Consider the following 25,345-nt stretch of genomic DNA (forward strand, 5'->3'; position numbering starts at 1 on the left):
AAATTATTAGACTCGTCCCTCCTTGAAAAAAACAAAAATCGAGTTTACAATGAGGCACTTACAATTGAAGTGAATGGGGCCAATTTTTGTAGGGTGTGAAGGCAGAAATTTTAAGGTTATAATTTTATAAAGGCATTACTTTTTCTGTTAAAACTCTTGTATTATTTGAGCTGTAAAGTTGTTTAAATTGACATTTTTACAGTCATTTTCGGGTTTCGTCATGCAATGAAGTTGTAAAATTGGCTATAAATGTTTTGTCTCAGAATCAGACTCAGAATGAGCTGTATTGCCAGGTATGCTTACAGATACAAGGGATTTGTTTTGGTGACAGGAGCTTCCAGTGTACAACAATACATAAACAATACAAAAACAGCAGCAAGACATAGATAATAATAAAAAATAGTTATACACATACGTACAGACACACATGCACATGGGTAGTGCAAATCTAATACAATCTGTTATGTACAGTGCAAATGTCTCGTGGCTATACTTTTGAAAAAGCGAGTGTTTTAACATTCAGAAATTGACTTCCATTGTAAGTGCCTCACTGTAGCACAGATTTTTGCTTTTTTTCTTAAGAAAATGAGGGGAAGTAAAAATATTTTTTGTGAATCAATATTATGCCACAAATGCTGTGGATTGAGCTTAACTTGTATTGAACACTGAATATTCCTTTAAAAGTTTTTTAACTTGTGCTTTTTAAGCATAAAATATGTGCATACTTCAAAGAACTTGATGCTGGGCGTAAAAACGACACGAGGGTAGAAACAACTCCTATCTGCTCCAGCGGCACAGCAGAACGGGGCTTTTAAACGCGTCGAGGGCACGACTAAATGTCGATATGTGATTGGTCAACAGGAGAGCGCAGACACCCCCGCCGTAGCCAATCAGCGGTCCACCAACCAGGCATACTGCTTCACGATTGGACGCCTGTTTGCCTCTTTAACGCAAGTGAGGAACTGGAAAGCCGACTTCTTTTCACATAAGGACAGTTCATCTGTGTAATCGGACCTCACTGACTTGCGACTTCTACACTATCTGATACGCAGGTGAGTAAAATTGTCCGTTTGCATGGAAGCCGCTGTTAAACATAAATACATTTTTTTTTTAAGGAATATCTTAACAAAGACACGGGAGATCAACATGCCACACAAAGATACAATGATGTATAGAGATGGTGAATAGGTCTGAAGCTATTTGAGTTTTTATATTTTAATGAAATGTTGTTCGCACGCTGTAAATGATGAGAGTGCGATGCTAGTGTTGAGTGCGGCACGAGCATGATGAAATCGACCCCTGCGTCACCGCATCACGATTAGCGCAGCCGCGATTGCACCATCTTACCTTTAGTGTTCTCTCATTAATGTCGTTAAATTATGCTTAACATGCCATACATACATGTACCTGCGACTGAGATCTTAATGTAGAATGAATTGGAGTAATTTATTATTTATCATTAACTAATATTCATATAATGCTTTTAAAGGGATAGTTCACCCAAAAATGAAAATTCTCTCATCATTTACTCACCCTCATGCCATCTTAGATGTGTATGACTTTCTTTCATCTTCAGAACACCAGTGAAGATTTTTAGAAGAATATTTCAGGTCTGTAGGTCCTTACAATACAAGTGAATAGTGGCCAGGAATTTGAATCTTCAAAAATCACATAAAGGCAACATAAAAGTAATCCATACGACTCCAGTGGTCTAATCCATCACCTGAAGCGCTATGATAGGTGTGGTTGAGAAACATCAATATTTAAGTCCTTTTTTTCTTTAAATCTCCACCTTTGACAAGCTGCGATCAGTAGGTGGTGATATGCATGAAGAATGCAAATTGCCAAAAAAACAGAAGAAGAATATAAGTGAAAGTGGAGATTTATGGTTAAAAAAAAGGACATAAATATTGATCTGTTTCTCACTCACGCTTATCATATGGCTTCAGAAGGCATGGATTAAACCACTGGAGTCTTATCGATTACTTTTACGCTGACTTTGATTTTTGGAGATTCAAAGTTTTGGCACCCATTCACTTGCATTGTATGGACCAAAAGAGCTGAAATATTCTTCTGAAAATCTTCATTTATGTTCTGCAGAAGAAAGAAAGTCATAAACATCTGGGATGACACGAGGGTGAGTAAATTATGAAAGGATTTTATTTTTGGGTGAACTATCCCTTTAAGCCGCATGTCTGGACACATTTGTTAAAGCCCATCAAACACGCTGCATATTGAGACTTAATTTAAGTGCTTGTTTTTTTATATTCTATGGGTATTTTTTTATTTATGTTTTTCAATTAAAAGCAAGATTTTAGGTTAAAATATAAATAATAAATATGACATATAAGAGAAAGTATCTTCTGCTCTATAACTGTAACAATACAATAACTCTAACTTTATTTAACTTAAACTTACAATTTCTTTTAAGCTTTTCTCCATTTCTAAACATCTTTTTGAAAAATGTTGTGAAGCATAAATATTCCATTTAGAAAAAAAAAAGATATATATATATATATATATATATATATATATATATATATATATATGTAAATATAATGAAACCAGTGTGAATGATTGGCTAATTATAAAGTCTATACATACTGTAGATCAGCAGAATGCTGTTTAAAATATTATTATTGTTTTTTTTATTTTTATGGTGTATATTTCATGTAGCCTGTATTTCAAAATATATCATGTCTATATGGCAATTATATAAATGTTTTGGATTGCTTGTCTTCTCAGTTTGTTCAAAAGTGATTGGGATCTCAAATAACCAGCCCGTAAATTTCTTGTCCTTTTTTTGTGTTCTCCTATTGTTATTACATCTTTGGTTATCTAGTGATACATTTTGTTCAGGTTGGGAACATTTTTGGGAAGCATTACACGTAAGAAATTAACTCGAGTTGTAGTGTCAGCTTTGTTTGACAAACTAATTCACTTTGTACAGGCTTAGCATTGCTTTGCATCCTCTCAGTTGTGTGGAAATTCACTCTTCACGAGTTCACTGAAGGGTGTCCGTGAAAAGCAGAAGTCACTTTATCGTGTTTAGCTGAATACTTTTTTTCAGAATGTGTATGACGTTGGTATGGTTGTAACTTAAGATGTTGTCTGGTTATATCTTTTAGCAGAAGACAGAGTTTTGCCAGTCAGTAACTGACTGTGCGAGTTCCTTTTTTCTTCTTCATTGCGAACGTACACTTTGACAGTGTTAAAAGTTACAAAACAATATAGTTATTCTAGAACAAAAACCTAATTATTGGGTCTTTTTAACTCTTACAGAAGCTCAGTGAGTCCTGATTTGTACATTTTGCGAAACAGCTGATTTGGTGTTGTGGTTCGGCACGCAGTTTTTTGCGTAAGAGTTGCTTCCCGGCAAACCTACCAATGTGCTAGGCATAACCATGGTCGAGCACAGCCGTTTGGTTCTCAAGAGATATCTAGCCATCTCCAGCTCCTGCTGGATGTGTTTGTGTACTGAAAGAAAAGTTTGTGGTGGTTTTTCACAGAGATAACATTGACAGTTTCACAGCAGGTTACACAATGGATCTCCAAAGGGCGTTCCGTTCTCATGTTTTGATCAGTAGTAATAGCTTTTTTATTAGGGATCAACCTTTGCTTATCCATGCTTTCATCAGGAGCAGATGGGGGAGTGAGTTTGGACAACTCCCCAAAATTAACTTTGCAAATTGTATTCCTCAGGATTAATTTTATTGTTGAACAAACACAATGCTCTCAGTCAATCCAAAATGTTATTGAACATCAAACCTGAATGTCTAACAAAGAAAAAGTGAGTTTTGTCCTTCTCAGGGGAATATATAAGTGCACAATTATTAGGCAACTAAAATACAAAAATAATTTCTCCCAACTCAATTGTTTATTCTCAATTTTTAGAGTAGGTGCAACAAATAAGTAACACAAAATGACAATTAAATAACATTTTTGGCCTTAAATATTCAGTGATCAATATAGCCACCCTTCTTTTCAATAACTGCCATGAGCCTTCCATCCATGGAGTCTGTCAGTTTCTTGATCTGTTCACGATCAACTTCTGCTGAAGCAGCAACTACAGCCTCCCAAATGCTGTTCAAAGAGGTGTACTGTCTTCTCCACGTTTAAGAAGGGTCCACAAGTTCTCAGTAGGAATTAAGTCAGGTGAGGAAGGGGGCAAAGTCATTATTTGGGCATCTTTGAGGCCCTTGCTGGCTAGCCAAGCAGTGGAGTACTTGGATGCATGTGATGGAGCATTGTCCTGCATAAAGATCATTGCCTTCTTGAATGCTGAGGACTTCTTCCTGTACCACTGCTTGAAGAAAGTACTTTCCAGAAACTGGCAGTAGGTTTGAGAGTTGAGTTTCAGTCCATCTTCTACTCGAAAAGGTCCAACTACCTCATCCTTAATGATAGCAGCCCATACCAGTACCCCTCCTCCACGTTTCTGGCACCTGACTCGAAGTGGTGCCCTTTGTCCATTAGTGATACAACCACGGGCCCATCCATCTGGTCCGTCAAGAGTCACTCTCATTTTATCTGTCCATAAAACTGTTGAAAAATCTGTCTTCATGTATTTCTTTGCCCAATCTTGACGCTTCAACTTGTGAATATATTCAGTGGTGGTCGTGTTTCAGCCTTCTTGACCGTGGCCATGTCTCTGAGCACTTGGCACCTTGTACTTCTGGACACTTTGACAACATTATCAAAGCTTTTAAATGAAGCTACAAAAGCTACATCATTTAGTTAATGCCTTTAGGCTAGTACAGTTTCTCCACATAAAGCACACCTCTCTTGTAAAAGATTGGAGGTTGAATTTGAGCTGTATGAGCAAGTATATTTTCGGTGAATGTCTGAGCACTGGAATTATAGGGTATTTTAGACATTGATGGTACTGGTAAAGGTTTAGCTGGCTTTGTGGCATGTTGTGATCTGTTGATGTTACATAAGAGCTTGGATGATTCGACTACTGTACTCAACTGTATCGGAGTGAAAATCTACAGTGATACACCCATATTAATGGGGGCTGGATGTTGGTTGCATAATGTCTACTAATAATATTTACGACTGTCATTTAGGTAATTGGAGAACTTTACAGCAGTAGGTATAAAGGAAAACCTGGTTGCTGACTCTTTGATATTTTTGCTCTTGTAGGTAAGACATGCCATCAGTACCATCTAGTTCAGAGACAGCTGGGAATGAGCCCATCTGCCCACATGCTGCAAAGGTCCTCAAGAATGGGGACTCCACCAATGGAAAACCTGTGATCAACAGTGATGGCAAACTGAAAGAAGAAGCAATCTTGAATGGCAAGACTGGATATAATAGCTCCCATATGAATGAAACAAATGGTCATAATGTAAAGAGCATGAACGAAGAGCATATGGAGAACGGACCTGAGGTCACCATGGAGAGGAAATGGATTCGCCCAGATTTGCCCAGCAGATGCACTTGGAAACTCGGTGACCCAAACACAGAGTCGCCCCACAACCATTACCAACGGTAAGCTAGTAGCACCATAAAGGCAATTGAACTTTTTCATTGTACCTGGGTTGTGTAAATTTAAAGTTGCTATTTCGTGCTGGTTCTGCTGATATTTTTCTCCACACTACCTGTAATTTCGTAAAATAGTGCATTAGACAGTGTGCGAGTTCGTAGTGGTTCACGCAAGATTGAATGCATCAAGCATGAACAAGACAGCCTTGTTGTACCTTGTGCATAGCCACATGCTAGACAGTGCCCCTAATAACTGTTAATTTAATTTACAAAAGGAAATAAAGCCCTTTCTTTTTATTAATTTAAACATGACACACAAAACACAATACATTCAGTCCCATATGCAGTTGCTAGAAATATTGGTTGGGATTATTCAGCAGTTTCTTAACTTTGTTTGGCAAATGTCCATACTCAAATCTTGTTGTATTTAATTGTTAGCTTTTTTTGCATTGTTTCTTTTTTTGCATAACATGCTAGTCAGTGTCATAAACAAGAGATCTGCTTAGTCATGTAGAGTGGTTAAAAACAGTGTTTTCTCAGGATGAATGACACTAGAAATTCGACACTATTAAGAGAGAAAGATAGGTGTGGTAATCCACAGTCTGCAGAGTCATAGTGATTTCAGTCATTTTGTTAAGTTTGTTGTTGGTGATGGTTAACATTTGCCCCAATGTGTGTTTGTGGTAGCATACGTGTATGTAACCAAAATATTTTCCCTTTTCTCCCAGGAAAAAGACCCCCAGTATCCTTCCCAACATTCTGAGTATGATTGGAGAGACCCCACTGGTCCGCATGAACAAGATTCCCAAAATGTTTGGCCTCAAGTGTGAGCTCTGTGAGTATCTGAATGTTAAAGGTGAAGAGGAATTGTGTCTTCACACTGGGTTAAGCCTTCAAGTCAAGTTATTTATTTTTAAAAGAACATTTAAAAGCAACAGAAGTTGAGCCAAGGTGCTGTACAGCAGAAACAAAAGCACTATATGGCCAAAAGTGCGTGGACATTGTCTCCTAATTAACAGGTTTTGCTACTTCAGTAACACCCTTTACTAGCATATGTATCAATTAGGGCTGCAACTAACGATTATTTTGATAACTGACTAATCTAATGATTATTCTGTGATTATTGCAATGATTAATCATTAGCTTTTAACCGATTATTCAGCTTGTGCCTGTTTGTATTAAACATGCTTACTAACAATAAAGAGGACAATATAATATATTTTTTTTTACTTAATGTTTTGCCCCAATTTGCAATGCCCAATTCCCAGTGCTCTTTAAGTCCTTGTGGTGGTGTAGTGACTCGCCTCAATCCGGGTGCCAGAGGACGAATCTCAGTTGCCTCCATGTCTGAGACCCTCAACCCGCGCATTTTATCATGTGACTTGTTGAGCGCATTACCATGGAGACATAGCGCATGTGGAGGCTTCACGCCAGTCTCCGCGGCATGCACGCACAACTCATCACGTGCCCCACCGAGAGCAAACTAAATTATAGTGATCACAAGGAGGTTACCCATGTGACTCTACCCTCCCTAGTAACCGGGCCAATTTGGTTGCTTAGGAGACCTGGCTGGAGTCACTCAGCACACCCTGGATTTGAACTCGCGACTCCAGGTGTGGTAGTCAGTGTCTTTACTCGCTGAGCTACCCAGGCCCCGCCAAAAATACTTTACTGCAAAAAATCCTATTGTTATCAAGTGTTTTTTGTTTCCGAGATACATTTACTTGAGAAGCAACATATAAGATATTTAGACTTGCTTTAAGAGAATGTATCTTAAATTTAAGTGAATTTTGTATATGTGTATTTTTCACATGGTTATACTTCTGCGAGTGCAGTAAAGACAAAATATATTTATATTCAAGATCTATTCTCTAAAAGCAAGTCTAAATATCTTATATGCTGCTTCTCAGGTGAATGCATCTTTTTTTTTTAAGTATTTTTAGATATTTTAAAATATTTTATTTTTAATATTATATTCAACATTCTCAGATAACAATTGTTTCTTCTGCAGTATAGCTGCTAAAGTAAATGTACGTTGTTTTAAATGAGTTTTAGATATTTATATTGGAAAACAAGCCAAAACAAAAACAAATAAAAAATGTGTTTTGTTGCAGTGTATTATGGGGCAAAGACTACCCTCTCTCACCTTTCTGTTCACTTCAATCCATCTTTTACTTACAAAAAAACAAACTCTCTCTTATTAATAAAGCTGCGTATTGCCAATTTTCTTCACGAAAATAAACACACAGTGACGCATATATTATGATTCAATAAGTCACGAGTCATCACGTTATAATCTAGCAGCATTAAGCATGTGCGTTCGTGGGATGAGCGTCCCGGCGACAGAGTGTACATCAGCCGGGTGCAGTTTCAATCTCTCCCCCTTAGATCGGGACACTTCACGCAACTCATAGAAGAGGGGCTGACCACCAGTTTCGGAGTTTGTAGTTATTTACATGACCAGCTGCCTTATTATTTGAACTTTAATAAAGCTATAACGCTTTAAATATAACTGCATTTATGATGTAACGCTGGGGTGTTTCCTTTAAAGACGCTCGACACGCAAGTTTTGCTTCAGCGGAGCGGCAGCTCCGGCTTCACTTATTCCACAACGAAGTGTTTCTTTATTTACTTATTTTGTATTATTCCCTCAGACTTTGCGATCTACATCACCTGAAGCTGTTTGGAAAGTTTGAGTGCATCTGGACTGTGAGCTGTGAAATTCTTCCTCTCCTCAGTCAGGCACGAACTGCAGTGCTGCTCTCATGCCTCATCATTAGTTTAATGTGATCTCGTTACGTTAAATTTGATCAATCGACTATTCGACAATGAAAATTTTGGTCGACAATTTTTTATTGTCGATAACGTCGACTAATCATTTCAGCCCAAGTATCAATTCAACCATATGATCATACAGTCTTAGACAAACCTAGAATGGGGTGTTCCAAAGAGCTTTGTTATTCTCAAAGTGGGACTGTCATTGGATGCCACCAGTAAAATGATTAACTCAATCTGGTGCAAAAACTTGACTGGCCTGCACAAAGCCCAGACCTGAACCCCGCTGAACATCTTTGGGATGAATTGTAAGGCTGACTGCGAGCCAGACCCCATCACCAAACAGCATTGCCTGAGGGCACTGATGCTCTTGTGCCTGAAGGGGAGCAAATCCAAACAGCCATGTTCCAAAATTTAGTGGAAAACCTTCCCTGAAGAGTGGAAGCTCTTAGGAACGACTGACTCCCTATTTACTCCCGTGGTTTTGAAATTAAATGCTCAACAAGCACAAATATAGGTGTGGCATTGGGGTGTCCACATACTTTTGCTCAAAACTAATTGGAGAAAATAGATAAAAAGTACAACAAGATAAAATGATACACAGAGAAACTAGAAAAATATATATATAAAAAAATACAATATAAGAAGTTTCAAGAAGCAAGCATTTAATTATTTGTAGTGTATGCACTATGAGGACCTGAGAGACCATGTGATCTTTAAGGCAGCCATTAAAATGCATGTGTCGGCGTGTGGTTGGGTTTGGTAGCTGTGTTTATGGGAAGTAAGGGGTTGCTGTACTGGTATGAGGAATGCAGGTGTTCGGTTTCATTCGTGACTGAGGAGGATGTGAGAGAGTGAGCGTTGCCAGACTGACTATATTCAGTCGCAGAATCTGAGAGGGATATTTTCTTTTTTCCCCACCAGGCACTGTGGCTGGTGAATGCTTGACTTTTACCAGCCACTTCAATATATTTCCAATTGAAACATAAGAGAACTTACTATATATAATAAGAAATAGGCAGACATCTTTGGTCCACTCAAGACGTCTTTAAGTTGACCAAAAACTCAGTTCTTTTCACATTGTCCCTGGTCTTGAAAATGGACTTACAATGGAAAACGAATCTTTTTTTGGTCCACTTCATTCCACTCTCGATTCATTTTTTTATTCTTTTTTTTTTCAGGCCTCCCCTAAAGTTGTTGTGTTGAGTTTACTGTTGTGTTTACTGTTGTACTTACTGTATTTTTAAAAATACAATCAAATGTGTTTCTTCAAGTATGCATTGTTGCTTCTAAGCAATGGCATTTCCTGTCAAATCTCAATTGAAGATTTCTAACAGGTTGCCTGACACGTTGGCTAGCACTGGTAGGTAGGCAATATTACTTACCACTGCACAAAAAAAGTACCCGCATTTGGCAAATTTCACACCCTGCTGAGAAGACTGCTAAGGTCATAAGAGTTATGGGGTTTTGAATTCCCAGGATCTTTACCCAAGCATACTTGAAAAAGTGTATCTGATCTTTTTAGAACAGGATTCTGTAGTCTGTTCTATGCCATAATTGAACTCACAAAAGGCTCACAAAATGGCTGCAGTCATTCTTTCCTTTAGTGAAAGGTGAACGAGTTTAGCCGCTTGGTGAAAAGTGTCTGGGCCTGCAGTTAATCCCCTCTTTAGTTTAACAAGCAACATTTGAAAGTGTTATTGTGTAGAAGTCAAAGCCTTTGGATTCTAAATACTTTAATAAGCTTTATAATGGGGATTCAATACATCTAGCGATTTCATGTGAAACGGATTACTCTTTGGCCAGCTGAGATGAGAGGCTTTGGAATTGGAGACTTGGAATTAGCTGACTAATTACATCTGAGTAGGTATATTTGATATATCTGCATTTGTGTGTGTGTAGTTGGGATAGAGTAGGGACAGGGAGGATAGATTTTAAGGCCCTTTCCCACCCACAGGCCTGGTAGTTTTCCTTTAGTATCTTTCTAGATGAGAACTCTTACAAGGAACGGGACATCCGAGGAGACTTTTCCTCTCTTGCACTCGCACACACCAAAGTAACCCCCGTAGTGACGTCATCTAGTATCAACATTTTTCTTGTGACACTGTTTGCACGAGCTCCAAACAGTTTAAAAAGCATCTTATTTCATCCTACCTCTTTATTCAGCCTCCGAAGGCAGCATTTTCCAGTTTTTGGATACAGCCTGTGTCTTCAGGTTACAGTTTAAACTGGGCGCGTGATCCGCGCGTGCGGTGCTTCGTGCTGCCACAGGAGTGAGAGATGAGACCAGGCGGCAGAGGCGCTCTTTAACCATGCAGCACATGCTGAACTCCGTGGACAACATGTTGAAAATGCAATATAAACCTACTGATCAACACAATCTTTTGCAATAAAGGATTTTATGACTCAGCATAAATTACTGTATTGAAATACTCAATCATTCACTTAAAAAAGACGTCTTGATGCAAGTTAACCTCACAGTAACAGGCACGCAATACTTCCCTTATGTAAACTTGATTTCATGACGGTTTAGTGTATAATAAAGTCAAACATCTGATTATTTATATCCATCATCCCAGGAAAAATTTGATGTAGTTATCCATAAATCACTTTATTTTCTTTATAGTCACACAGTACAGATGCAATGAAAAGTCAAATAGTATCTCCCGATGAAGTCACACACACACACACACACACACACATATACATGAAACGGGTGATTCTCTTTGGATACTTTGTTTGTTATATGTTATTTCTGTTAAGGGAATTGTAAAATTAGCGCAATTCTCTGAGTAGCAGGCTAGCAGATAGTTTGTTTACTAACGGTGGCTGTGGAGCTCCTCACCTTTCTCAATGCAGGTTTTGACCAATCATAGGCTGCAGCACCTCCCACATTCCCACAGTTCCTATATGCAGCAAAAGTATCTACCCTGGAGTAGGAGCTAAAAATATCCCCTAAAACGGCTTCAAGGAACTATAGTTCCTCAGGTGCGAAAGCGATGAAAAGCACTAGTCCTGGGGAAAAGTACCTAAAACGGGCTTTAGTACCACCAGTAGGAATGGGCCTATACAGCAAAATGGGGTCATGTGCTTGTTGTGCTCGCACCGTAAAAGGTTTTTCCACATTAAAGGAATGTTCTAGTTTCAATAATTTCCACTGCAAGAACATTTCCTAGTTCGTGGAAGCATTTCAGTTTTTTTTTTCTCTCTCGAAGGGGCATTGGAATGAACGTTAAAATGCACAAAGTTTTAAAAGTTTAGCCACAAGATTGGATATTGTACTTGGCTATTGTACAGACTAGTCTGATAGTATCCTTTACAAATTTTGTCTGTGTAGTTGTAATCCAATCTTTCAACCCCTGTCGTGACTGCAAAAATTTCACATGATCTGATCAAGAATGCCAGAAAGGGACATGCCGTAACTATCCTCAAAGTTCCATTTACATGGAGAAAACTTCACCCACATACTGTAAATAATGTCATTAGCACATTACCAGAAGGTAATCCACATAGAACAATTGTTTCACTACTAAAAAGATGATTTCAGACCATTTTATAGCTCAAAACACACACATACAAACACACACACTGTTTCCCCCAGAAGAATTAATATAAGAGCCTTAACAGTACATACAAGCTGCACATTGCTACTTTTCAACTCTGAAATGTCTTGCCCCAAAGACATCCATTGTAAATACATTGCTGTAAATGTAATTTTAGTTTAAGTCAAATTATAGTCTGCGGTAATCAACAGCATGCCATAGATGCTGTCGATAGAACTTAACTTGAATTCGACCCAGAACATGTCTTTAATCCAAAAAGGCAATGGTGGTTTACAAATGGTTTTTGCTGACTTGTTCATATCAATATCTTCTGTATGAAATTTCAGTGGCTAAATGTGAGTTCTTCAATGCCGGCGGCAGCGTGAAGGACAGAATCAGTCTGCGCATGATAGAGGATGCTGAGAGAGATGGCTTACTTAAACCTGGAGACACCATCATTGAGCCCACATCAGGAAACACAGGTGTGTATGTATGTGTGCGCCACCATTTGGGCTGTCTTGTGGTATTTATTCTCATTGCGTGTTTTTTATTATTGGCCTTTAAAGCAACTACTGACTATGTTCAACTGTGCCATGCTGAAAAGCTGCCTCTACTCCTTTTTAGTAACAGTTAAGTTAAACCAGTTAAACCAGTTCTGTGCCACCCAGCCTGGCATTCAAATTACAATTCAAAGAAGAAAAAAATGCAGTCTGCACAGTGTTATTCAGTACGTGTATCATTTATTACTTCATTCTCAGACAGCGGTGTAAAATTACTTCTCTCTCTCATGTGTGTGTTGTCAGGTATTGGCCTTGCCCTGGCAGCGGCAGTCAAAGGTTATCGCTGCATCATTGTCATGCCTGAGAAGATGAGTATGGAAAAGGTGAGACTGTTATAAAGGTAAATACTCGTAATAATACAGGTGCATGTGACTTTTTTGTTTTTTCTGTTTGTGGGCATCTGTTTTTGTGCATCCCTTACCCGGGTTTTGTGCCATTTATAAGTGAGAGTGCCTTTTAAATTCCATTTCAGTTCCTAAATTTGAATTGAAGTAGTAAACATAATGCAGTGTTGGACGAATAAAATTCATCCGATGTGCGACTGCTTTGAAGTCCAGTTCACTAAATTCCACTTAAAATTCCATTTCAAGATCCTGTTAGGTGTGGTCAATTTAATTCAGATTCCTTACATGCTCTCAGGTGGATGTTCTCCGAGCTCTTGGTGCTGAGATTGTTCGAACCCCTACCTCAGCCCACTTTGATTCTCCTGAGTCTCATGTCGGTGTGGCTTGGCGTTTAAAGAATGAGATTCCTAATGCTCACATTCTGGACCAGTACCGCAATCCCAGTAACCCTCTGGCTCACTACGACACAACTGCAGAAGAGATTCTGGAGCAGTGTGATGGTAACTATAATATTTGTACCGGCACAGCGCTGTGTCTATTAGTGCTTTGTCAAAAATAAACACCCGTCTCCGTCAAGAGTCATTTGGCTCGATTGCTTCCAGATGTCTGGATGTTCCAGTTACAACTTGTTGACACAGTGTGTTTGTGTCTGCTCTCTGTAGGTAAAGTAGACATGCTGGTGGCTGGAGCCGGCACTGGTGGCACCATCACTGGCATCGCTCGCAAGCTGAAAGAGAAATGCAGTAATATCAAGGTAAGCCTCAGATCAATTCACAAATTCTGCATATCAGTGTATTTCTATTTAAAGGAAAAGTTCACCCAAAAATGAAAATTCTCTCATCATTTACTCACCCTAATGCCATGGCAGATGTGTATGACTTTCTTTCTTCTGTTGAACACAAATTAAGATATTTAGATCTGATTTCATCTCTGTAGGTCCATACAATGCAACTGAATGGTGACCAAAACTTTGAAGCTTCAAATAGCACATAAAGGCAGCATAAAAGTAATCCATAAGACTCCAGTGGTTTAATCCACTCTTCTGAAATGATCCAGTCGGTTTTAGGTAAGAACAGACCAAACTGTAACCGCTTTTTCAATGTACGCCTTGCCATTGTAGTCTCTAGGCACGATCAGGATTTCAAGCTTGATTTCGCTTCCTAGTGCTTGACGAATGTGCAGAGCACTAGACGGCGCTAGCAAGTGTAATCGAGCTTGAAATCATGATTGCCAAGAAGACTGCTGATGTCAAGATTTATAGTGAAAAAGGACTTATATTCTGTTCTGTTCTTACTCCAAATCGATTGAATCAGTTCAGGAGACATGGATTAAACCACTGGAGTTGAATGGATTACTGTTATGCTGCCTTTATGGGCTTTTTGGAGCTTCAAAGTTCTGGCTACCATTCACTTGCATTGTATGGACCTACAGAGCTGAGATATTCTTCCTTTAAAGGGCACTGAGTATGTTTACATGCACAACTATAAACCGATAAATCAGCTTAATCAAAGAATCCAACAACGCAATAAAACTGTTTACATAATGTTTGAAATCATTGTTTTTTCTACTGTATTGACATCAAAATCTAAACAGTCATGCGCACAACACTTGCACACATTGGATAAGCATGTAAAAATGCTGGTAAAGATGTTTACATGCAGAGTGAAATCAGGGTCATGGGCAAATTGTTTTCCAGTGTTGATCTTTTTATTTTTATTTTATTTATTTATTTTTGCTCAGTTTTTGACCGTCAGTGTTTATGGACTAATTAAGAACACTGTTTAAGGCGTTCACATGACCTTGCACATTGTGTGCTTGTTAAGCATGATTGGTGTAAGAACGTGTATTTAAACGAACTCTATCATGTGCAAAAAAATTTATACATTCAGACTTAAAAACACCTCTTCTATGATAAAGTCTCATGTAAGAAAATAATTTTTAATAAAAAGACTGTAAATAAAATATTATTAATATTTGAACAGTTAACTGCCAGTCAAAAGTGGTTATGTGACAAGAAATATGAGATATTTTGACCTTTTTGTCAAAAGGAACAAACCCATAAAAACTTGAGGATATTTGTAAAAAAATAAAAAATATGTCTGAAAACTATATGATCGAGATGTGTGCGCATGCATGTATTCAAACTGTAAGGAAAATATTGTATTACTTGATTACAACACTTGACAATTACAGTGATTTAATTGAAATACTGAAAATGAAATAAACATTTTTTTTAAACGGTTAATAGACGTTGATACAGAATTCCTCCTTTTCATCATCCATGGCCTTCTCATTTGGCATTGATTGACCCCAAAACAGCTTAGAGTATGTGTCTGTTCAGCAGCAGGACTTCCAAGCCTGCGGCTCAACCACATTAATTTGCCCTTGAATGAACTAACTCGTATTATGTAGTCACAAGAGGAATTCCCTTTATTCCCTCCAGATTTATCTGCATACAACACATACTGCACTTTAGCTTCGATAATACTGTGAAGAAATGCACTTGCTTTGCCACAACTTCTGTCTGTCACAAATGCATAATAAATGTCTGTGTCATTGTGCCTCAGATTGTTGGAGTGGACCCTGAGGGCTCTATACTTGCTGAGCCAGAGGAGCTTAATAAGACTGATATAACTCAGTATGAGGTGGAGGGCATCGGTTATGACTTCATCCCCACTGTCCTGGACCGATCTGTAAGTGTGTATTTACACATCAGATTTTGATGCATGCTCGAAATGACGGTTTGATGTTTACTGATGGCAACTGACCCTTTGCTTAAAGGGATAGTTGACCCAAAAATGAAAATTATTTCATGATTTACTCACACTCCTGGCATCCCAGATGTGTATGACTTTCTTCTGCAGAACAAAAATTAAGATTTTTAGAAGAATATTTCAGCTCTGTAGGTCCATTTAATGCAAGTGAATGGGTGCCAAAATTTTGAAGCTCCAAAATCCACAAAGGAAGAATAAAAGTAATTTATATAACTCCAGTGGTTAAATCCATGTGTTCAGACACCATATGATGTGTGGGTGAGAAACAGATCAATATTTAATCATTTTTTATCATAAATACTCCTCTCTGGCCATTAGGGGGCAATATGCTTGAAGAATGTGAATCACCAAAAACAGGAGAAAGTGAAGGGAAAAGGACATAAACATTGACCTGTTTCTCACCCACACCTATCATATCGCTTTAGAACACATGGATTTAACCACCAGAGTCGTCTGGAGTACTTTTATGTTGCCCTTATGTGGATTTTGGAGCTTCAAACTTTTGACCACCACTTGCATTGTATGGACCTACAGAGCTGAAATATTCTTCTAAAGATCATGATTTGTGTTCAGCAGAAGAAAGAAAGTCATACACATCTGGGATGGCATGAGGTTAAGTAAATGATGAGAGAATTTTCATTTTTGGGAGAACTATCACTTTAAGCACCACATGATCAATCCCATCTTAGCAACTGTTACCATCCACCATATTATTAGTCAAGCTTTTTCTCTTACCTTTTTAATTGACTGTGATAGTTTTTGCCTCAATTGTGATATGCAGTCTCCACAGTGTTTAATCATATTGCTGTGGAATTTAAACCTTTCTGATTAATCATTCTTTGCAGTGTCACACTTTATTTAGCCCATTTAATAATAATATCTAAAAAAAATAAAAGAAATCCCACTTTACGAGCCTTTACTGACTAAAATCACACTGTTTGTAATATTTGTCTGAGTGAGCAACAGTAACTCAAGGGTGTTGGAGCTTAGCGAGGAGTCAGTGACGCATGATAAGCTACTTTTTTATTGTATGTGCTCTTTTGCTTTGTCTCAGTTGATCGATATTTGGTACAAGTCCAATGATGACGAGTCTTTTGCCATGTCTCGAATGCTTATCAGAGAGGAGGGGCTTCTCTCAGGTATGCGACTTGAAGTTGCATTTACTTGTAGTCTTTCACATTTATGTGTGTGAAATGTTAGGTGCGTAGCTAAGCTCTGTTCTCATTCACTATTAGGTGGCAGTTCAGGCACAGCCATATCTGCTGCGGTGCACGTAGCCAAAGAGCTGAAAGAAGGCCAGCGCTGTGTGGTGATCCTGCCCGACTCCATCCGCAACTACATGTACGCTTAAGTGTTCCCAGAGTTCTAATATGCTTAGCGGTGCTGTGAATGTGTGTTTTGTGTTGCCTGGTAGATTAAGCTACAATGCTACTGTGATGTTTTAGACTAAAACCTAGACAGCCGGTATGTTAGGAATTGCATGCTACCATTGTTCACCCACTACGAATGCAGTATGCAAACACACTGACTTCACCAGGGTCAGAAGTTCTTGAGAACTTGAGGCAAAAATGCCACTGAATGTGACAAATGCAGCTGTAACGTTGTGGTTTAAAAAAAAAAAAAGCTTGTTTTTACAGTTTGTATAATCTGATGCATTTCTTAAAGGGACAGTTCACCCAGAAATAAATATACTGTCATAATTTACCTCTCATGTTGCTCCAGACCCATATGAATTGCTATCTTCCATGGAACTCAAAAGGAAATTATACTGGGGAACAAATCATACAGGTTTATAACAACATGAGGGTGAGCAAATGATGACAGAATATTAATTTTTGGGTGAACTATTCATTTAATATTTTGTTCTAGGCCGAAATATACGTATTATCACATAAAATGTATGCATTTTATCTTTGTTAATTTAATCGGTAATAAATTCTCTATAATTAAACATAATAATTGAATGTAAAAAAAATAAAAAAATTATAAATCTAATTATTCAGATTTTTTATGTTAATATATTTATTACATTTTGAGTACTTGACATAAAAGGATGACATAATAATTTCTATAGTTTAGATAAAAAAGTGCCCCTTCAGTGAGCAAATAAATATTTTAATTAAAACACAGTTATTAAAATGTAATTTATGACTCTTATTTTGACAGTGACTAATGAACTGGAAGCGATATAATTTGCAAATTTAAAATGTCCTTTGTGGTTTTTGTTTTGTTTTGTTATTGGGCTGCTAACAGTAAGGACATGTACTGTATTCACAATTTGATTAAAAACATTTAAACAAGTATTGTATTTATTTCAGAGATAACAGGACTTCTCCTGCATAAAACTACAGCTTTAAACATTCATTGTTGCATGCTTAATCATCCGATTTGAAATAGTATGCAGTGTGTTCTGTGCAGAAAGTACATTTTTGTGTGTTTAGACTTTCTCTGATTGCTTCATTTGTCCCCCCAGGTCTAAATTTCTTAGCGATAAGTGGATGTGTGAAAAAGGTTTCCTGCGAGAGGAGGATCTTGTTGTCAACAAGCCATGGTGAGCACATACTCGTATGCACGTACACATGCTCTCTTTGGAAGCACCCTTGTCATTTACGAGTTTCTCGGCAGATAAAAATCTGAGTCCGTTATTACATGAGGCTACAGTACTGTTACAATTAAGTTTCTAAATGTAGAGGCAGGATACCAGGCCCTTAAATTACTATGGTATGTGTGTGTCTCTTCTTACCATGGGCTTTACTCCCTGCCCCCTGCCCCCTTCTCTCTGTAGGTGGTGGAACTTAACTCTGCAGGAACTTCGGCTCTCTGCCCCTCTCACTGTGCTCCCTTCTGTGTCCATTAAGAAGACCATTCAGATTCTGAAAGTGAAGGCTTTTGACCAAGCACCTGTGGTGGACGAGGCCGGGTAGGTTATTCATCCAGAAACCGGTTAATCCAGAACTTGACCAGTTTGTCAAATCATCTGTCCTTGAGGAGATCACTTATCTGTACTAATCACTTTAATTAATGGAATGTCACAATGTGTATTTATTGCCACATAAGGACATTTCAAGAGAAATATTAGTGCTATACACATAATGTTCAATGACAAATATGGATGTTTCAACCAAATATTCATGCATGGGCCAAGTTCTTAGAAATGTAATCTTAGAATTACACATTGGTTTCATGCATTTTTGGAAAACATTTACACAGTTTTTTTACATAAATTTTTATTTGATGACTTGAGTGGTGGAACCAAGTAAACATTAATAAATGTTTTCAAACCTATTTTTCAAGGTAAAAAAATATAATTTTGGATCATGATTATCAAGACGTTTTCTTGATTTTCATTTGACTTTTTATTTTTTTTTATTTTATAGCCTTTTAAAGGACTGTTCCGGGTTCAATACAAGTTAAGTTCAATCAACAGCATTTGTGGAATAATATTGATTACCACAAAAATATAACTTTGCCATGTCCCTCCTTTTCTTTAAAAAAAAAAGAAGCAAAAATCTGGGTTACAGTGAGGCACTTACAATAGAAGTGAATGGAGGGTTTTTTTGGACAATTTTTGGAGTGTTTAAACACAGAAGAATTAATGCAAGTGCTTTTATAAAATGATAAGCTTCACATTTCTGTTAAAACTCATGTATTATTTGACCTATAAAGTTGTTTAAATTGTAATTTTTACAGTCATTTTAGGGTTTGTAGACATTACATCGTCATGGCAACAAAGTTGTAAAATTGTCTATAACTTTACACAAAAGGTTAGTAAGTGATTTTATCATGTGAACATGCATATTGTTTACATCTTGTGGCTATACTTTTGAAACCATGAGTATTTTAATGTTCACGGATTGTCCCCCATTCACTTCCATTGTAAGTGCCTCACTGTAACCCAGATTTATGCATTTTTTTAAAGAAAAGGAGGGAAAAGTCCAAATAATTTTTGTGGTAATCAGTGTTATGCCAAAAATGTTGTCAATTGAGCTTAACTTGTATTGAACCCAGAATATTCCTTTAATGAGGCTTCAGCATTTTATATTACAATCTTTTTGGACAAAAAATAAAGAAATTTTAATTTAGAAATTGAAAACATGTTCATTATAGAAGAAGTCAATTAAAGTCATTATCTGTATAAATTACATTTATAATGACATTTTAAATAACTTAAAAGATCCTGGATAAAAATGAGTGTCACATCATTGACCCTTAACGAATCAGAATGATAAAACCGATGTGATGTGAAGTGTGAGGCCTGTTTAAGTATGGTGTCTGGTTTTGTCTCTGTAGGCAGATTCTGGGTATGGTCACGTTGGGGAACATGCTCTCTTCTGTTCTGGCTGGGAAAGTCAGGCCATCTGATGCTATAAGTAAAGTTCTCTACAAACAGTTTAAACAGGTGAGCACACACAACTTTCTGTCATACTGTAGATGAAGCAGAAGGAGCATGCAAAAGTATTCACACAACGTGTGAAGGACAGCCTTATCAGTGTGGGCTATTTTGTCTGGCTCTAAATGAATGCTGGATCACTTTCTAGTAAATATATCTGTTGTTTTGGCTACTTAGTCTTGGAAAAGTAAATAATTCTGCGTTGAATTAATGAATCATTTTTAGTAACTGGTGCAGACAGAGGTAATCAGATCCCTTGATAGGAAAATGTTCTCTCTCCTCTTAGGTGCATCTAACTGATAACCTGGGCAAACTCTCCCGTATCCTTGAGACAGACCATTTCGCCCTTGTTGTGCATGAACAGATTCAGTGTAAGTAATAAAGTACCTCAACTACGTTCCACATCTTCCCTTTTTTTTTTAATCTTTTTTCTTTTTTTTAAGTCTTTTCTTGGTCCTACATGTTAAATGTGCTGCAAAGAATGTGTGATAAAACATGAATAATAAAAGGTTTGAAATAAAATTGCTAGTCATTAGCCACCTGTGAGTGTATAAAATCAAACTATGTTGCACTGTTCTCAAAATCTCAGTCTGGTGTGTAAAGGAAGTAGCACACAGCATTCTATTGTAAGGCAAGCATCTACAATCTCAACACTGAATTAACAGGTAAAAAATTGAGTCAAGTTTTTCCTCACAAACAGCAGCACTATTCTAAAACAAGAGTCTGATTCATGGATCTTATTCTAGGACAGCACAGAGTCCTGACATTGAACACTTGCTTTCCTGGATCCCAGATAATTATGCCCTCTTTTTGGCAGAATGTTGCTACATGGTGTTCCTGTTCAAGGACATGTATCCTACTGTGGCATACTCTGCCAAGTGTTTGCATGGCACCATACTGAACTTTGATTTTTCGAACTAAGCTTGACAAACATTAATAAATATCAAAGCCTACAGACTTGAATCTACTTTGCCTTATTTTAGGCTTTTAAAAAAATGCTTTCATAACTTTCCCAAGCCTGTAAATGCTGGGTAAGAAAAAAATACTTTCTCAAGAATATACCTGTGTGAGCCTCTTGTAATTTCAACGTATGCTGTTTTTTTTTTTCCATGGAACACAAAAGGAGAATTTTGAAGAAACAAAGCTATTTCCTTGCAACACTTTGTAGTGACCATGCCTGTAAAGCTTCAGCAAGGACAAAAACAATATAAAAGCACCATAAAAGTAGTCTATAAAACTCTTTGTGCTATATTCCAACTCTTCTAAAGCAATTTGAAAGCTTTTTGTAAGGAACTGAACAAAGTTGTTATTCACTGAAAATCTTGCCCTCCGCTGGTACTCGAGAGCTCAAATCTCAAATCACATATTGTGCCTATATTGCCATATTTAATTTGAAAACCGCAACAGAGGAGATTATTATCAATGAATAATGGCATTTAAGTCATATTTCACACTCAAAACTATCCTGTTTCTTCAGAAGACTTGGAATATAGTCCACAAGTTGTATTGACTAATTTTATGGTGCTTTATTTTTGAAGCTTGACAGATTTTGGTCACTATGATTACTTTGTTGTTGAGCAGGAAAGAGCTGCTTTAAAATGTTCCTCTTTTGTTAACCCGAACAAATGGCAGCATTCACGAACAGCATTTTGGAATGCCATGAGGATTTTTGGGTGACCAATCTGTTTAAAAAAAAATACCAAGCAGATAAAATGCAGTAGAATGTTGTCTGAGTTGTCATTGCAGTGGCTGGTGTCAGCAGTCTGATTTGCAGTTCCTGTGTTACAGACATGAGTGATGGATCCCCCAAGATGAGGCAGATGGTGTTTGGGGTTGTGACAGCCATTGACCTGCTGAACTACGTGGCTACACGTGAGAGGAGGGAACGCTCTCTGTCTGAGTGCTCTCTGTCTGAAGAGCTGTGAACGACCAAACATGGAGTGTTGCTTTTTCTATATATATATATATATATAATTTCTTAAAGTAGCATGCTCAATCATAAATAAGAACTATGCTTTTTTTCTCTGTAAGAGCCAATCAACATAGTTTTACAGGTCATTTGACAGATTTTGTACTCCGTCTCTTGATAGATCTCATTCTTCTTTGGTCCTCATGTGCATTCTTTTGTTAAATGCCATAATGAAGTAATCTCACAATTCAATGAACCACTATTTGCAGATTTGTTTTATTTTGATTTTCTCAAGATTTGTATATTTAAATTATTATGTATTTTATTCTTCCAACAATTCTGCATGCAGTATAGTTTGGGATTTAGTTTAGCTGAAGTATTTGTGATGGGGCTGCATTCAGGCTCTTTCTAATCTAGATGTATATTGCCTCCTAGTGACTGCAGTAGTTTCCAACAGACAGTGATTAAATTTCACCATTCATGTTCTGCTTCTTAGCACAGTGATCTCTGCAGTGTGTAGGAAGTTTGCAGGCATGATTAACAATGACTGACAAAGCAAATAAAAGGTGAGTATTGCAAACCAAACTGCACCCAGGCAGGGAGACTTGGTGATTTTTCTTGTACTGAAACAAGATTTCAAAGATATGATGCTGAATGTAAATAAATAATAGGGTGGTATGGACTTGCCAGTACAGCGGTTTAAACAGACCACTCTGGCTTGAGCAAAAAAAAAAAAAAAACATTCTATCATTCTGACCTCCTGTTAAGAAAAACTGCAACTTGTAGAGACTGGATAATATTCTTTGTTAAAGAGTAAAGAAAAATGACTGTGTGTATATAGGAATATGTGAATTAAATGAATGTAAGTGAGGGTGCATTAGGTAGCTCTCATGTTTACGGTTTCAGTTAATGCTGCTGGAGGTCTCTCACTCAGAATGTATGTGTCTCTTCTGTTATGTTGTTTAGCATAAGTTGATTTAGCTTTTTCTTGAATCTGGTTACTGTAATAAGTACTGGCTACAAATAAAGGCTTTATTTCCTGAAGGAGAGGTGATTTTGACTGCTCTTTCCCACAAGAGTCCTGCCATAAGTGACAATGTGTCTATTGTTCATACTTTCCTAATATGATTTCATTGAAATTATATTAATCAGCATAAGAATTTAAGTAAATATTTACACTGAAAATTGTAAAAGAATCATTTATTTTCTTAGTCACTTTACTTTAATGACAGCATGTAGTTGAGTTTGTATGGAATCCACAAGTTTATGCAAAACCTGACGATCCATGTTGTCCAGCATGATTTGTGTGTTCTTAAGAGCAATTTGTGATGTTATTACTTGTATACAACATATATTATTAACTAGTGACCTAGAAATAGTGCAGAATCTTTACATTATTTCTTCAGTTTATGTCATAATGTTTAATCTTCTCTTTTTGTATTTTATTTTATTATTATTATTTATTTTTAAATACTTAAACCTTCACTTTATGGGATCAAATTGAGACAAAAGATTTTTAATAAGATCTCAGAGTTTTGGACCCCACTGAGGAATTTCCCAATATTTCTCCAGACTCTATGTTCAGTCTACATTACACTGTTAAAACATTATCCTGATCCGAAATCCTATAATTATCAAACCTGCACATTTAAAAAAAAAATTTTTTTTACACCTTTAAATATCTTAAATTACCATCTTATAAAGGAAACACTTTAAAATAAGTTTCTATTAATCAACATTAGTCAATGCATTAGGCATCATGAACTAACCATAAAGAATGTGTGTGTGTGTGTGTGTGTGTGTGTGTATGTATGTATATATATATATATATATATATATATATATATATATATATATATATATTTGCTGTTTCTGAAGGAAATTGGTACTTTAATTTTAAAGTGGCATTCAGCTGATCAAAAAGTGTAGTCAGGACATTACTGATGTAAAAAACAGCACCACCACTATTTGAAAAAAAGTCATTTTTGATCAAATCTAGACAATCCCCATTTCTAGCAGCCATCACTCCAACTTCTTATCCTTGAGTAATCATGCTAAATTGCTAATTTGGAACTAGAAAATCACTTGTCATTATATCAAACACTGCTGAAAGATATTTGGTTCATTAAATTAAGCTTAACATTGTCTTTGTTTTTGTTCTTGAGTTGCCACAGTATGCAATAGACTGGCATGTCTTAAGGTCAATATTAGGTCAAAAATGGCAAAAAAGAAACAGCTTTCTATAGAAACTCGTCAGTCAATCATTGTTTTGAGGAATGAAGGCTGTACACTGCTTGAAACTGGCAAAAACTGAAGATTTCATACAAAGTGTACACTACAGTCTTCAAAGACAAAGGACAACTGGCTCTAACAAGGACAGAAAGAGATGTGGAAAGCCAGATGTACAACTGAACAAGAGGATAAGTACATCAGAGACTCTAGATTGAGAAATAGACATCTCGCATATCCTCAGCTGACAGCTTCATTGAATTCTACCCGCTCAACACCAGTTTCATGTACAACAGTAAAGAGAAGACTCAGGAGTGCAGGCCTTATGGGAAGAATTGCAAAGAAAAAGCCACTTTTGAAACAGAAAAACAATAAGAAAAGGTTAGAGTGGGCAAAGAAACACAGACATTGAACAACAGATAATTGGAAAAGAGTGTTATGGATCTTAACCCCATTGAGCTTTTGTGGGATCAGCTAGACTGTAAGGTGCATGAGAAGTGCCCGATAAGACAGCCACATCTATGGCAAGTGCTACAGGAAGCGTGGGGTGAAATGTCACCTGAGTATCAGGACAAACTTACAGCTAGAATGCCAAGGATCTACAAAGCTGTCATTACTGCACGTGGAGGATTTTTGAAGTAGTTTAAGAAGTTCTGAACATTTTATTCAAATTTTAATAGTAATTTTTCACATTATTAATGTCCTGACTATACATTGTATATACAGTTGAATGCCACTTTGGTGAATAAAAGTACCAATTTCTTTCCATAAGAGCAAAATCTGTACATTATTCCAAACTTTTGGCTGCCAGTGAGTATATATACATATACAGTATATATATTACAATATGTATTAATCTTGGTTAATGTTAATTTATAAACATTGTTCATTGTTACTTCATGTTTTATAATGCATTAACTAATGTATAAACAACTTTTAAAGTTAAAAATGGATTAGGCCTATATATTGAATTTTACATTAACTGATATCAATGCCTGCTGTAAAAGTTGTATTTATTTCATGTTAACTAATTTAGTTAAATAATGTTAACGAATACAACCTTATTGCAAGTATTCTTAAGAATTATGATAAAATGCATGTATGAAGAGTCCACAGTTAAATTTTGTAAAGTTCTCTTTATTACACACTGTTACCAGATTTATTGATGACAGTCAGCTCACAAGTGTATGGCTTTTTTACAGCCTTAGTATTTAACTGAAACTCTGTCATTATCAACCCCGAACACTTTTATCTTAAATTTCCTTAAACTAATCTCCATATTTTAATAGATGGCTTTTCAAGTATTGACACCTTGTGATAAATGAGATTAGCTGT

The 25,345-nt window shown here is 36.9% G+C and overlaps 1 protein-coding gene across 1 annotated transcript; it reads left to right on the forward strand.

The window, feature by feature from the left end:
• The first annotated feature begins 917 nt into the window (after window positions 1-917).
• LOC127448191 (cystathionine beta-synthase-like protein) lies at window positions 918-22,825 on the forward strand. The gene is made up of 15 exons (XM_051710543.1): window positions 918-1,052; window positions 5,146-5,493; window positions 6,216-6,322; window positions 12,152-12,286; window positions 12,608-12,687; window positions 13,004-13,208; window positions 13,371-13,462; window positions 15,276-15,401; window positions 16,537-16,621; window positions 16,718-16,823; window positions 17,956-18,033; window positions 18,268-18,402; window positions 19,773-19,881; window positions 20,159-20,243; window positions 21,661-22,825. Exons 2-15 carry the CDS (start codon window positions 5,153-5,155, stop codon window positions 21,795-21,797), a joined length of 1,821 nt encoding a protein of 606 aa, XP_051566503.1. The 5' UTR covers window positions 918-1,052; window positions 5,146-5,152; the 3' UTR covers window positions 21,798-22,825.
• Window positions 22,826-25,345: the final 2,520 nt, after the last annotated feature.

The sequence above is a fragment of the Myxocyprinus asiaticus genome, chromosome 11 (assembly GCF_019703515.2).
Source record: "Myxocyprinus asiaticus isolate MX2 ecotype Aquarium Trade chromosome 11, UBuf_Myxa_2, whole genome shotgun sequence".
Taxonomy (NCBI): domain Eukaryota; kingdom Metazoa; phylum Chordata; class Actinopteri; order Cypriniformes; family Catostomidae; genus Myxocyprinus; species Myxocyprinus asiaticus.

What these genes read in the sequence shown, in the direction of transcription:
- LOC127448191 (XM_051710543.1), top strand. Translation starts at nt 5,153, where the DNA reads ATGCCATCAGTACCATCTAGTTCAGAGACAGCTGGGAATGAGCCCATC. An exon ending in AGAAATGCAGTAATATCAAG is followed by an intron (nt 13,463 to 15,275) that starts GTAAGCCTCAGA and finishes ATTGTGCCTCAG; the next exon opens with ATTGTTGGAGTGGACCCTGA. An exon ending in AGAGGAGGGGCTTCTCTCAG is followed by an intron (nt 16,622 to 16,717) that starts GTATGCGACTTG and finishes ATTCACTATTAG; the next exon opens with GTGGCAGTTCAGGCACAGCC.